At 40.2% G+C, this 16,334-nt stretch overlaps 1 protein-coding gene across 1 annotated transcript in view; it reads left to right on the top strand.

Moving 5' to 3' along the window:
* Window positions 1-16,334, top strand: part of LOC106090452 (lachesin) — a 325,863-nt gene that overhangs the window by 296,906 nt on the left and 12,623 nt on the right. Inside the window, exons 3-4 of the mRNA XM_059362020.1 lie at window positions 12,091-12,377; window positions 12,443-12,561. Coding sequence (XP_059218003.1) covers window positions 12,248-12,377; window positions 12,443-12,561 — 249 coding nt within the window. The 5' untranslated portion in view covers window positions 12,091-12,247. The remainder of the gene's footprint in view (window positions 1-12,090; window positions 12,378-12,442; window positions 12,562-16,334) is intronic.

Here is a 16,334-nt window from a genome sequence, read left to right as displayed (position 1 = left end):
CAGTTTCAATACGCCAGGCGAAGGAGGTGCATCAGTGGAAAAGGAGAGAGATCTATTCCGCAAGCAAAAGATGGAAATGGAAAGACAGGAGTGTGAGCGAAAAGAGATGTTCAAGAGCCAGAATTAACTCCAAGAAATTTACAAAAGAATTTAACATTAATTCAATGGTAGAGACCCATCCTCCTGTAGAGACAAATAAAGAAGAATCGATGCTGAAGACATGGAAAGAATATTTTACCCAGCTACAGGTATCCAAAGATGGTGGCCATGAGTATATCACAGAACCAATCCCTGATGGTGGTGTCGCCTCCAGTCTTAAACGCTTCAGCTGGGAACCCATCGGTTTCTGCTGCCTTGTTGTTCTTTAGTCGGGTCACTGGACCTCATTTTGACTAGGTGGAACACAGTGTGACCCGACTGAAGAACAACAAGACAGCAGAAACCGATGGGTTCCTGGCTGAACCGTTTAAGACTGGAGGCGACACCACCATCAGGGATTGGTTCTGTAGTATACTCATGGCCACCATCTTCGGATACCTGTAGCTGGGAAAAGTGTTCTTTCCGTGTCTTCAGCACATCAGAAAAAATTTTCAGCGATGGTTATCCCCTCCTAATGCTGGCGACATTTGTGAAGTACTGTACCATTTGGTCGGTAGGAAGGCGAAAATCCTGTAGGGAGATCCGGATCGTACTAACTCGAGGCTATTTCTGAAAGGAAGTAAGAAGGAGGTCAGTATAATTTTCGATATCATAACGGGACACATAGGACTACGAGCTCACTTAGGCAAAATCGGTGCGGCAAGTTATAGCATGTGAAGGGTATGTGGGGAAGATGATGAGACGTTGGAACCTTTCCTATGTCATTGCCTGGCTTTTGCGGCTTAAAGACAACGATACTTAGGTGGGGACACAATACCAGACATAATGCAACTTAGGGGAGTGGCATGGAAAACAATTAAGGATTTTGCTAGTAGCACGGAATTTCTAACTTAGATTTTCTTTTTTGAGGTTACTTTTTAATATATAGAGCGCACAACAAGCCAATTATTGGCTTAGGTGCATGTCCAAAGTTGAATGAGGCGGGTTATTATCCTCACCCTATTCTCAACCTAACCTAACCATTTGGTATGACAGCATTGTAAAAACTTCTCAACAAAGAGGTGTCACACTGCTACACGTCATTCGACCCGGCTATAAAAAGGAGGCCACTTATCACTTGAATCTCACAGTAATCATTGATATGCAAGAAGTTTGCCCCTGTTCCTTGATGGAATGTTCGTGGGCAATTTTGCATTTGCAAATCCACCATAGACCAGATTTTCACACCGAGCCAAATCCTGGAAAAGACCCGAGAAGGACGGGTCAACTCTTTCCATCTCTTCGTTGACTACAAAGCCGCTTTCAACAGCCTTTTACGTTCAAAGGTATTTCATGCTAAGTCTGAGTTTGGTATCTTTACAAAACTGATACGACTTTGCAGGATGGCACTTGCTGATAAATAAAATAAAATAAGAAATAATCTTTCCGAAGCATCCAATACCAAATAAGGTTTCGGACAAGATAACAGCTCCGCGTGTGAGCTCTTTAATATCATTCTGGAGAAGAATATACGAAATGTAGACGTGAATAAATATGGCACTAACAAGAAAACGCATGATACTCGCCTATGTCGACGACATCGGTGTAAGAGATTGTAGAAGGAGCGCAGAAGATCGAGGCGCTTGGAAATCTATTTCATGTTCAGCTGTAATGGCCTATTAAAATAAGTAGAGTAAAGTAGGTAAAAAACATTCAGGCCCACTAATAGGGCTAATAGTCAGTTTGGTTAACATTTTAGCTTACAATATAAAAGATATCTCAAACCGTTTAGAAAGTAAAGGGTGATTTTTTTAGCTATTATCTTTTTGTTGACACTGGTTTAAACAGCTCACGCATGTTTCGCGTTTTGTTCCACTGTCAAACATGTTCAGTTTGGTCTATAATTTGACCATGAATCGATAAAACCGATCTCCTTATATCTTAAATTTCCTTATCAATAACAAATGGCAAAGCTGATGTTTCATAAAAATCTTAAAATAGGTTATGTTGGCGGAGGATGATGCCAAGAACTTAATCGTCCACGTTGGCCAGACTAAGACACATTGTGATTCCTCATCTTCCCTCTTCTACTTCCGATGAATTCGCTTAACAAAGCTAACCGTCCGTTAACGTATTTTCTGGTGCCACCCTGATGAAGGTGATGAACACCTTGATACTGCACGGATTTACGCCTCTCAGATCTTGTAAAGGACGCAGTATACTGTTTCCGCTTTAATAGTTGTACCTTTTCCATTGACAATTTGGTTTCGCATGTTTTTAAAAGGAACCCCCTTGATTTGCTCATATTTTAATTTCGATTTCCTAAAAACAAATTTCCTGTGATATGAAAAGGTAACATAATTGGTGCCTTATTTCTTCTTATCAAATGATCAAATTAACTCGTTAATTATCCTAATCTTAGCCATCCCTAATTCAACATAAAATTTCATATTAAGGATAATTGTCTTCCTCAAATATATGCATATATCCTTTATCCTTGTAGCCCACTTGCGTGTATCAAAAAAAAATATTCCCAATATTCTCTTTTTACCGTTGATGGATTGTGGTAAAAGGGCAAATCTGTTTCGCTTAATCATACAATAGAAGAAATACCTCTGGCGTGCCTACCTTAAAAGCAGAACGTTGTTCGAGCCAATCTTTCGTTCACACTAAGTATTCTCCTTGGCATAGGAATATGACTCCTTGGCAATTATATTACCAAAGGGACACAGTGGCAGTAGCATTCTTTGGCATTCACATACACAATGATGATGGTTGTCATAATAAATGTTGTTCTTATGTTACCATATTTTGTGGCGATGACGATTATGATGATGATGATGTTTGGTTATTGTTGCTGTTGTTGTGAAACTGGTGCTGCTTTTGGTTCTTGTTGTTAATATTTATCATCAAAATTCATATGAAATATGTTTCACATTCGTTATCGCAAACTTTACAAAACCCTCTCTCACATATACACACACACATATACGTATAGACACACTTTTGTACATTCCATAACACCCAATAGCCCCTTGAGTTATAACAAACTATAAATAATCAAAATAAAAATATTTTTGTTTTTGTTTACTTCGATATTTGTAACTAATTCAAATTTGTAAATGTATACTATCACACACACATACTGGCATATCCATCTAAACTATATATGCGTTGCTGGGTATGTATGCCAAAATTAATCCTTTAAATTTATTTGTTTCTTTTAGTTTTGTTTTTTTTGTATTTTTCATTTGAAAAATATTCTTTGTTTGTTTTGATCCATATATTTTTTTCTGTTTGTTTATTTTTTATTTTAATCCCATATTGTGTTTTTTTGGCAATATTAGTTATCATTATGGATTTAGTGGTTATAAATAAAATTGTTTAGCAATGATTTCAATTCATTGTCATTGGTTTAAAAAAAATACATTTGCATAAAGTTATACTTTATGCAAACAAATCAGTATTACGTTTATTTCGGACATCTAGTCGGTGTGGTTGAAAAATTTTAAATCTTTTAAGCAGGAAGAAATTGATTATTGTTCAAAAAAGATAAAAAAAAACCAGTAAAGGAAAGGCAAAAGTCGGGCGGTGCCGACTATATAATACCCTACACCACCTCGTGCAAGTAGTACTTTTTATATATAGAACTTATGTCGAAATCTTGTGAAACTTTAATTTGGATATCAATTGGAATAACAATTTAGAACCTTGTAAGATTTTCCTACCATAGGACAAAAGATTAGGATTTCCACATCGATATGATCGATATATATGGAAGCTATATCTAAATCTAAACCGATTTTTATGAAATTATGCACTGATATGAAGACGTCAAATAAAGCACCTCATGCAAAATTTTGTAAAGATCGGACCAAAATTGTGGGTTCTACAGCCTTAATAGTTCAAATCAGATGAAAGATATGTATGGGAGCTATATCTAAATCTCAACCAATTTTGATGAAATTTTCCAGATATGTTCAGATCAGTAACAAAGCAGTCCTTGCCAAATTTTGTGCAGATCTGTTGAAAATGTTAGCTACTACGGCCATTTAAGTGCAAATCGGGCGAAACATATATATGGAAGCTATATTTAAATCTGGTCCGATTTTTATGAAATTTTGCACACTGGAGACTTCAAATAAAACACCCCATGCCAAATTTTGTAGAGATAGGTAAAAAATTGTGGCTTCTACAGCCTTAAACGGCAAATATCAGATGAAAGATATATGTGGTAGCTATATCTAAATCTGACCCGATTTTCATGAAATTTTCCACACATATTAGAACGTCGAATAAAACACCTTGCGCAAATTATTTTAAAGATCGGACTAAAACTGTGGCTTCTAGAACCTTAAAAGGCCATATCGGATGAAAGATATATGTGGGAGCTATATCTAAATCTGGACCGATTTTCTTGAAATTTTCCACACATATTAGAACGTCGAATAAAACACCTCGCGCAAAATATTTTAAAGGTGGGACTAAAACTGTGGCTTCTACAGCCTTAAACGGCCATATCGGATGAAAGATATATGCGGGAGCTATATCTAAATCTAAACCGATTTTTATGAAATTTTGTACACATATGTAGACCTCAAATAAAATACCCAATGGCAAATTTTGTAAAGATCAGGCGAAAATTGTGACTTCTACAGCCTTACAAAAGCCATGTCGGATAAAAGATATATATGGGAGCTATATCTAAATCTGAATCGATTTTTTTCAAAATCAATAGTGTTTGTCCTTGGCCCAAAAAAGTGATGTGTACAACATTTCGTGACAATCGGACCACAAATACAACCTGCAGTTTGATTACAAGAATACATCTGTGAGTCCAGACGGACAGACGGACATGGCTAAATCGAATCAGAAAGTAATTCTGAGTCGATTTGTATACTTATAAATGGGTCTAGCTCTTCTCCTTCTTGGCGTTGCAAACAAGTGCACAAATCTATAATACCCTGTACACAGTGGTGGTGTAAACTTTAAAAAATGCAATGAATGGAATAATGTAAAGGTCTAGGGTGCGTATGATGATTTTAATCTCATATTGCATTATGTATACGGCACCTAGTACAACTACAAAGGAATAGACAAACAACCATCAATCAATTTATACTGTGAAACAATTTCGACGTCGTGGTCGGAAATTGTGGACACCTCTAAATTCAGGATAAAGTACTAGGCCAGGAAGAACAAGTAAAAGCGTGCTAAGTTCGGCCGGGCCGAATCTTATATACCTTCCAACATGGATCGCATTTGTCGAGTTCTTTTCCCGGCATCTCTTCTTAGGCAAAATGGATATAAGAAAAGATTTGCTCTGCTATTAGAGCGATATCAAGGTATGGTCCGGTTTGGACCACAATTAAATTATATGTTGGAGACCTGTGTAAAATGTCAGCCAATTCGAATAAGAATTGCGCCCTTTGGGGGCTCAAGAAGTAAAATAGAGAGATCGATTTATATGGGAGCTGTATCGGGCAATAGACCGATTCAGACCATAATAAACACGTTTGTTTATGGTCATGAGAGAATACGTCGTACAAAATTTCAGGCAAATCGGATAATAATTGCGACCTCTAGAGGCTCAAGAAGTCAAGATCCCAGATCGGTTTATATGGCAGCTATATCAGGTTATGGGCCAATTTGAACCATACTTGGCACAGTTGTTGAACATCATAACAAAACACTTTGTGCAAAATTTCATTCCAATCGGATAAGAATTGCGCTCTCTAGAGGCTCAAGAAGTCAAAATCCACGATCGGTTTATATGGCAGCTATACTTGTCTTGTCACTTGACACAGTTGTTGGATATTATAACAGAACACGTCGTGCAAAATTTCATTCCAATCGGATAAGAATTGCGCACGCTAGAGGCTCAAACAGTCAAGACCCAAGATCGGTTTATATGGCAGCTATATCAAAACGTGGACCGATATGTCCCATTTACAATATCAACCGACCTACTCTAATAGGAAGTATTTGTGCAAAATTTCAAGCGGCTTGCTTTACTCCTTCGGAAGTTAGCGTGCTCTCGACAGACAGACGACAGACAGGACGGACGGACGGACATGGCTAGATCGACATAAAATATCGCGACGATCAAGAATATATATACTTTATGGGGTCTCAGACGAATATTTCGAGTAGTTACAAACAGAATGACGAAATTAGTATACCCCCCATCCTATGGTGGAGGGTATAAAAATGCAATGAATGGAATAATGTAAAGGTCTAGGGTGCGTATGATGATTATAAACTCATATTGCATTATGTATACGGCACCTAGTACAACCACAAAGGAATAAACAAACAACTATCAATCAAGTTATACAGTGGAACAATTTCGAGATCGTGGTCGGAAATTGTGGACACCTCTAAGTTCGGGATAAAGTACTAGGCCAGCAAGAAAAATCCCAAAGGGATAGGGTGTTTGAGGCCTTAAACCCTCCACCGAAGATTGAGGGTCCACAATATTCCTATTAAAAATATTTGTAATATTGGAACCAGGGACATAGCCAGGGGAGTGGCTTTCACTAGTATTTGGAATTTTCCAACTTCTTACTTAAAATTATAGCACTTTCAATAGACAATATCTTAGATATACCTTTAATATAGTATGGTTATATTCAGGGTTGCTGACTCGAAGTGCTATCAAGTCAAACGACCACTTTCCTATGTAAATATTTTTTAATTGACTCAAATGTCGAAAATGCTTGAAAGTAATCTAAATGTCAGAATTCATTCATTTTTGCGGGATATAACCACTTTTTGCCTTGACTATTGCTCTGCAAATGCACATTTTCCCATGTATATTCACTTAAGGAGTTAGAAGCTATATGAATTTTGGCCAATTCTCGTTCTATGGCTGTATTCGGCGTTTCCATACTGGCATATTTTTATACCCTCGAGCATAGGATGGTGGAAGTCGTCATTCTGCTTGTAACATATCGAAATATTGGTCAAAGACCCTATAAAGTAAACATATTTTTGCCCGGCATTACATTTAAAGTCGATTTAGACATGTCCGTACGCCTGTCTTTCTGCGGAAAACACGCTATGCGCTTGAAATTTTGCATACATACTTCCTATTAGTGAAGGTCGGTTGGGATTGTAAATGGGACATATCCATCAATGTTTTGGTATAGCACCCATATAAACCGATTTTCCAATTATATTTCTTGAGCACCTATAGGAGACAATTCTTATCCGATTTGGTTAGAATTCGGCACAATGACATCTACTTGAGTTCCCAACGGAATCGGTCATAACCTTATATAGCTCCAAAAGCAGAGCAATTTTCATTCGTTATTCTTTTCGCCTATAAAGAGGTTCCACCAAATAACTTGACAAATGCAGAGGGTATATAAGATTCGGCCCGGCCGAACTTAGCTCGCTTTTACTTGGTAGCGACTGTGTGAACGAAATGATGTGCGGAACATGCTTTTCTAGCCATTCTTGGTTAGTAAAGGGCGTTTAATTGCACACTCTAGGCGGCCAATGGACCGGTACCGAACGTGAAATAAAATGTTCACCTCTCAATATGTCCATTGTTACGCGTGCTGTGCGGCATGTGGCACCGTCTTGTTGAAACCACATGTCATGCAAGTCAGGCTCTTGCATTTTGGGCAAAAAAAATGTTGGATATCATCTCATGGTACCGCTCACCATTCACAGTTACGTTACGATTTGCATCATCTTTGAAGAAGTACGGTCCAATGATGCCACCAGCCCATAAACCACACCAAATTATGACTGAGCTTAGTCGTTCAATAGATGAAGCGCGCGATGAACTTTCTTAAGAGAGCACGCATTTTGATAAGAAAATTCAATAATTTGCAAGCGTTATTCGTGAAGATTAGATAAAGTTTAAGTGGCAGTATCCCATCAATGATACCACAGGAACAGAAGAAGGAAGATGAATTCAAGTTCCTACCGTTGAGCCATCCAGATCGCTTTAAAAAGCCCAACAACTTGAGAATGTTCACATCCACTAAATCAGACAGGTTCTCAAAGAAATGATAACCTAAGGTTAGGTTAGGGTTAGTGGAAGTCTGCCATCAGACTCACTTCGACATTTTCGTCCATTGTGATACCACAGGAACAGAAGAAGGAAGATGCCTTCTAGTTCCTACCCTTGAACCATCCAGATCGCTTTAAAATACCCAATAACTTGCGAATGTTCACATTCGCTAAATCAAACAGGTTCTCGAAGAAATGAGAACCTAAAGAGGAACTGCTTCTGACTGCTAGTGCGGGACATATATACAGAAGATGTTCTATAGTCTCTTCTTCTTCGATGTCCTCACAGCTTCTGCAAAAGTCGTAACTGGCGACCATCAGTCTGTCAGCATGGTTTTTGATTAGGCAGTGACCTGTCGTGACGGACACAATGGCTGAGATCTGTTCTAGCTAGCGACAACAGCAAAGCAGTGGAATTCTTCAAGTCTAGATTAGGCCACATAGTTTTGGAATGCTCACAGCCCTCTCTTTGTGACCATCTTTCATTCGTTGTCCTTCGGGTCTGGTCCTGAAAACTTAGCTTACATGTCGCTAGAGGCATACTCACAGATTCCAGTATCCCTGGAATGTGCAGGATAGTTCCTAATCTCGCAAACTCGTCCGCTTTGCAATTCCCTGAGATATCACTGTGGCCTGGCACCAGGAACAGGAGAATTTGGAACTGTTCAGTCATCTCGTTGAGAGATCTGCGATGTTCGAGGGCGGTTTTTGTGTTCAGAAATACGTTCTCCAGGGATTAAATGTCTGCCTGGCTGTCTGAGAAGATATTTATGCCAATCGTAATAACATTATATCTTAGCCATTCCACGACTTCCTTAATTGCAAGGATCGCTGCTTGATACACACTGCAGTGGTCGGGTAACCTTTTCGATATGACCAGTTCTAGATTTTTAGAATACACCACAAAGCCCACCTGGTCGCCTTGTTTGGAACCATGCGTATAGAACTCTATGTAACTTCTGTTATCAGGGATATTTTAGTTCCCATCGATTCTATCAGGAATAGTACAGTACTTTTTATCAAAAAGCGGCTCAGTTAGAATGTAATCCACACTGTGTGGAACATTGGATGTTGTATCAAGGATAACACAGTGTCCGTAGCCGCCACATGACCAAAGAGAAAGCTCCCTTAGCCTCGCGGCAGTGGTTGAAGCAATTTGTCTGGCCACAATGTCCAGAGGCAGTAGATGTAGCATTAAATTCAGTGCATCAGATGGACTCGTCCTCAGTGCGGCTGTGATGCACAAAGAAGTCATCCGGTTGGGTATTGAACAGTAGGTGGACTTTTGAAGCGCCGTCCACCAGACCACAACACCATATAGCATTATAGGTCTGACAACTGTAGTATATATCCAATCCATGACACGCGGCCTAAACCCACAACTTTTGCCAATGGCTCTCTTGCAGGTGTATAGGGCAAGAGTTACCTTCCTTGTCCTTTCCAAAATGTTGGATTTGAAGTTCAATTTCCTGTCCAGCAAAACATCCAGGTATTTTTCTGTAAATTGAACATTCTCTACTCACAAGGAGACAGGTACCACTCACGAACGTCGTGCCAAATGCAGATGCCTGCCATCTTGGCCCAAAACTGCGAGACCCAAGGGTGAATATAATGCACCTACCAACGCCCCCAAATGTAGTAACCCACTCATGAGTACCAATTTTATCCCACGTATTTGGACATGTTCACCTCCTTCATTAGGAGCGGAGCACTACCTAAAACTCCTTTAAATCTATGAGTCACGATACCCGGTTGAAAACGCAACTCCACGCCGAGCTTATGCTCTACCCGCGATTAGGGTACAAACCACAGCCACCACGTTGCTCCCCACTGGGGCCTCACTATTGTCCGACTGGAACCGAAGGTCCATGGGGCTCCTGACACCCGTGGTACCAGATTGAAGTGCGCGTCAAATCGGTTCCACTCCGTCTTCCAAAAGTTCTGTTGAGGAAACGTAGTGCCCCAAATAAGGCCACCTTCATCTACTTCGTTAACAGACAGATTTAAATTTTTTCTCAGTTCACATTTAGTCCCCTAGGTCTGGACCAGTCATATGCTATCGCCAAGACTCTTTTGGACTCCTAACTGATTCGGACTCCTACCCCTTAGAAGTATTATAACCAAGGCTGCAGAGTCGAGGTTTTGCGGCTGGAGTCAGAGTCGAAGTGGCAGTCGGACTAGGGCTATTGAGCCGGAGTCGGTGTTACGTTCGGTGTTGAGCACGCTTTCCCCGAATCCGAACTGCTCGTCGACTCCGGCTTAATACTCTGCAGCCCTGATTATAACATCGTCTGCGTAATAGACGTACTCAAAACTTTCCACATTTAGTATCCGTAGTAGACTATTTATGTTAGTCACTCAAAGGAGTGACGATAAAATGCCCCCAATGGCACAGTGCCCTGTGCCCCTTTGTCCCTTATAATTATGTCTTGTCAATTGTGTATCCAGCCCGTATGAACCCGGTTCAGCCCCTATGGACCCTGGATTGGATGAATGTGCCGATCTTCGATATCAGTGCATACCACCAAACTGTAGATCGTTGCATTGAAGGATTCCTCTATTTTACACCAAACCTAGTGCAGGGCGGCCTCCACTGGATGCCGTTCTCTTTTCCATGGAATCCACAATACGTTTCATGGTTTTGGATGTGCCTTTTCTACTGCATCACTAAATATCACTTTTGTCTCCTGTCAGACTTTGGGAGCATATGAAATTCCTAGACATTCTGTGCACGCCTGCGTAGCTGATTCGGATCCCTACCTTAGAAGTTTGAAATCATCTGCGTAGAAAATTTTTCCATAGCCAGCAACTCTAGTATGTTATTTTTGGTAGTTCTTGTTGTTGTGGCCACATTCTCATGCGGAGGTGGGGATCCTCGTCATGCTCTTGTAGGTGAGCAAGCTCTTCCGGTCCAAAGGACCGATCGCAGCGGAAACAGAGTGGCCATTGATTATTTAAAGGCGCCAATAACTCGCCTTGTCATATCGAGCATCATAGGCTCTCAGTATTTGTGCAAGAGCCGTTGCCACCCGACCTCTCACTGGGACTTTCCGCTCGAAATTACTGATTGTTCGAGACTGCCATTGCAGCTACTCCCCATGGAGCATTCCATTATCCGCAACCTGTGGACATGCCCGGTAGCTCACAGCTAAGCTTCTCGCGACAAATCGGACCTCAATGTTCCAGCCAGTGTGGAGCTCACAACTATTCCGTGGGTGATGGTCACATTAGGAGTGGCATTAAAAAGGGCCCTGGGGCGTGCCCTGTGTCCTTATACCTATTGTATGTCATGCGACCCACAACCACCTTTTCCTTAACATGTGGTTTATGTAATTCCGAAGAATCTGATCCATATAGTACTGGTCTAAGGATTCGGTGAGTCTGTCGGATCTCACATTGTTAAATGTGCCCGTTTGATGTCATCCACCACCGAGGTGTACGACTTGGTATCCTAGGATTCTTCTATTTTATGCACAACTGTGTACAGGGTGGTCTCCATTGACCTTGTCTTGACTTAGGCGTACTGTTTGGAACTGGGTGTCCTACTTTTTATCAAAATATCTACTATACACTCTATGGTTTTGAGTGGAGAGGACGTAAGACTTATAGGCCCATAGGCCTTTGGTGCTGCATAGTTTGTCTTGCCGGGCTTGGATATAAACACCACCCTTGCCTCCTGCCAGGCTTTGGGAGTATACACAAGTCCCTGGCACACTGTGAATATAGCGGACGATTGGCAGTCCACCTCCATGATTTTCTGGTTTTCTGTTAAGTTTAATCTTAGCCTAGATTTTGACGTAAGGCTCATAGTGTCTTGCACAAATATTTTTAAATTTTGACATAGATTAAAATTTTCCAAACCGCCTATTGAACATAGCGAGAGACTGAGTACAAAGTGTCACCTTTTGATATACTTAAATGAAACAATTTCCCAATAAAACTTTTCTTTACAAAAATTTTAATAAACTTTTTTTTTTCTCATTTCAGATGTCAACCAAGTATACATGAATGCCAAATAAACCAAATCTCCTCCATCGTCAATCAGCAAAACAAAACAGAAACAGCACAATAATAAGTTAGGCAAAAAACTAAGTACTTATTAATTTCAAACCTGTGATTCTTTAAAGAATAGAAGACAACAAAAATGAACACAAACGAGCTCTTCAGTAGCTACAAAATGGAAAATCTACAACGCACACTTTTGGTCATATTCCTGTTTGTGACAATAAAATGTCCAAATGCATTGTCACAGCTGCTAATGAATGGCATGAATGGTAAGTTCAGTAGGAAAAATAACTTTGCACCGAAACTAATAATGACTTATGTTTTTTTCTTATAGAGCCAAATATGCAACTGGATCCAGATCCAGAATTTATTGGAACCATAAACAATGTTACGTTCCCAGCGGGTCGGGAGGCTATACTGGCATGTTCAGTGAGAAATTTAGGAAAAAATAAGGTAAGTTGTTGTTTTATTAACTTTAAATTATCCAAGGACCTCAATCGTTACATTTATTTGTATACCCACCACCATACGATGGAGGTATACTAATCTAGTCATTCCATTTGAAACACCTCGAAATATTGATCTGCGACCCCATAAAGTACACATATTTGCATCGTCTCGTCATTCTGAGTCGATCTAGCCATGTCTGTCCGTCCGTCGGTCGAAATCACAATGGCAGTCGAACGCGTAAGCTACCCACTTGAAATTTTGAATATATACTTCCTATTGATGTAGGTCGTTGGAATTGCAAATATGCCATATCGGTTCAGATTTGGATATAGCCCCATATTAACCGATCCCCTGATTTTACTTCCTGAGCCCCTCAATTTTCATTCGATTTGGCTAAAACTTGGAACAAAGACTTGAGTTATGACTTCCAATATCCATGCCAAGTATGATCCGAATCGGTCTATAAACAGATATAGCCCCCATATAAACCGATCCCCGGATTTGTCTTCCTCAGCTCTTAAAAGCCCCAATTTTCATCCCATTTGGCTGAAATTTGGATCAAAGACTTGAGTTATGAATTCCAACATCTATGCCAAGTATGATTCGAATCGGTCCATAAACAGATATAGCCCCCATATAAACCGATCCGCGGATTTGACTTCTTGAGCCCTTAGATGCCTTAATTTTCATCCGATTTGGCTTAAATTTTGAATAAAGACTTGAGTTATGACTTCCAACATCTATGCCAAGTATGATCCGAGTCGGTCTATAAACAGATATAGCCCCCATTTAAACCTATCCCCGGATTTGACTTTTTGAGCCCTTGGAAGCCCCAATTTTCATCCCATTTGGCTGAAATTTGCATCAAAGATTTGAGTTATGAATTCCAACATCCATGCCAAATAAGATCCGAATCAGTCTACAAACATATATAGCCCCCATATAAACCGATCCCCGGATTTGACTTCTTGAGCCCTTAGAAGCCTCAATTTTCATACGATTTGGCTGAAATTTGGTACAAAGACTTGTGTTACGACTTTTAACATCTATGCCAAGTATGATCCGAGTCGGTCTATAAACAGATATAGCCCCCATATAGACCGATCCCCGGATTTGACTTCCTCAGCTCTTAAAAGCCCCAATTTTCATCCCGTTTGGCTGATATTTGCATCAGAGATTTGAGTTATGAATTCCAACATCCATGCTAGGTAAGATCCGAATCAGTCTACAAACATATATAACCCCCATATAAACCGATCCGCGGATTTGACTTCTTGAGCCCTTAAAAGCCCCAATTTTCATCCTATTTGGATGAAATTTGCATCAAAGATTTGAGTTATGAACTCCAACATCCATGCTAGGTAAGATCCGAATCAGTCTACAAACATATATCGCCCCCATATAAACCGATCCCCAGATTTGACCCCTTCAATCCTTAGAAGCCTAAATTTTCATTCGATTTGGCTAAAATTTGGATCAAAAACTTGAGTTATGACTTCCAACATCCATGCCACGTAAGATCTGAATCGGTCTATAAACAGATATAGCCCCATATAAACCGATCTCCATATTTGACCTCTTCAGCCCTTGGAAGCCTAAATGTTTACCTGATTTGGCTGAAATTTGTCCATATGGTGATATAGGCCCCCTTAGTACCGATATCCCGCTATGATTTCTTGAGACTAACATAATTCAAATACAAACTCAGTTAATAAGTGTAAATTTTCAGCGGCATCCATGGTGGGTACCTGTGATCCGACCCGGTCGAACTTAGCACGCTCCTACTTGTTTTATCTGATGTTTCTCCCCAAAGTGAATATCAAATTGGTGCTCTACTCCCAAATAACTTGCATTTGAGCCTTATATTGTTATGGTCGGTAAATATGTCCAGCAAGGAGGTATTTTTGAGAGTCAGGCGGACCCTCATACTCGTGCTCTAGTCTCAAATACCCTTCATTTGAGACCCATATTATCATTATTGGTCTATATTTCCATTTGGCGGGCTTTGGAGGTGGGGTGGCCCCCCCCTTGATATCCCACCCGAAATGAGGATACCAAATTTCAGATTTTGTGTTATTATAAACAAATCAAATTTCACTTTATTCGCCCCACACAGAGAACGGGGTAAGAGAAGGGTCCGCCCACTAAAATTGTAAGATATGCTTCATTATTTTGGTTTTAGTGGTGGATTAGAGTAACCACTTTCAGGGCGAAACCCTTCGTACTCAGATTCATACTCTACTCCCAAAAACCACATTTGAGGTACACATTGCTATAGTCGGTACATATGTGTAGTTTAGGGGGAGTTTAGAGTTGAGGCATCCCTGAAACACTTGGCCATAAAACAGATAACAGATTTGAGCCCCTATTTGTCATAGTCCACAAATATGTCCAGTATGTAGGGTGGGGCGGCCACCCACGCGCTTAGACCTGAAAAAATATCAGCATCGTGTTCTACGCTCAAAATTCTTTTATTTGAGCCCCAATTGCCATTGATTGGAGGGAGAGTTTATTGGGTGAGACGACCCTCAAACAATTGCCTCGAAATTGGATATCAAATTCGTTTGCTACTATCAAATACCCATTATTTGAGCCCCTTATTGCCATAGTGGGCAAACATGGTCGGTTTGAAGGGAATTTAGGGGACGGATCCTGAAATACTGTCATCATTGTGCTAGAGCACGATTTTGTTTGAGACCCATAATGTCAGGCATTTTGAAGGTGACGATCAAGATATTCAGAGCGCCTTGTTCAAATCCACATTATTTTTTTTTTATTGCTATTCTACATTCAAAATCATAATTCAAAGCTACCACATTTTGGATACCACATTTTTAAAGATCCGCAGGTCCACCTGTGTCTATCCCAATTTTAAGGAAAGGTCTTTTATTGCTGTCCGATTATATCCTGATCGACCTGTATAAGTTTTTTAAATTCCTTTTTTGGGTAGGATATGGGGAGAGGGATTGCCCTCTGACACTTTGGCCTCAACACTAGATTCGAACTCTACTATCATAGACTTTTCTTTTAATTCCCATTTTACTTCGATCGAACTACACGTCCTATTGAAGGGTATTTAGTGGGTGGACCTGTCCCAGACTCTGTCCCAAATGTTTATACCAGATTCGTAGTCAACTCCCAAAGATCTATCATTTGATACTCATTTTGTGATGTTGGACATTCATGCCCGTTTTGGGGGTTTTGGGTATAGGGAGGCTCCAACGACACCTTGGGCAAAATTCTTATAACAGAAGTGTACTCAACTTCCAAACACCTTTTATTTGATACCCACATTGTCCCAATCAGTAAAAATATTCTGCTACAGGGTTTTGGTGGGTGGGAAGACCCCTCGGACACCAAGGAATAAATGTTTATGTCAGATTTGTACTCTAGTTTTAAAAACCTTCCATTTCACACCCATATTGCCCAAAGCGGTAAAATTGTCCTGTTGGGTAGAGTTTTTGGGAGTTTTTTATATTATACTAGCCGGACCGGGCCCGCTCCGCTGCGCCTTCTTTAATTCTCTAATATCTTTTTAGGGTGGGAACACTTCTCCCTAAATGCGGATATTGAATTCGTGCCATTGTAGCCTATGACGCTAAACGCGTTCGAATTCTGGCGAGAACATCGGACAAAGCGGTGTTTATCCCCTCTTAATGTTGGTGACATTTGCGAGGTACAATGCCATGCATGGTCATTTAAAAAAATTTCCCCAAAGAGGTATCGCACTGCGGGACGCCGTTCGGACGGGGCTATAAAAAAAAGTCCCTTATCAT

This window comes from Stomoxys calcitrans, chromosome 2 (genome assembly GCF_963082655.1).
Source record: "Stomoxys calcitrans chromosome 2, idStoCalc2.1, whole genome shotgun sequence".
Taxonomy (NCBI): Eukaryota; Metazoa; Arthropoda; class Insecta; order Diptera; family Muscidae; genus Stomoxys; species Stomoxys calcitrans.
The sequence above is the reverse complement of the archived record's forward strand: the minus strand, read 5'-3'. Positions and strand labels throughout refer to the sequence as shown.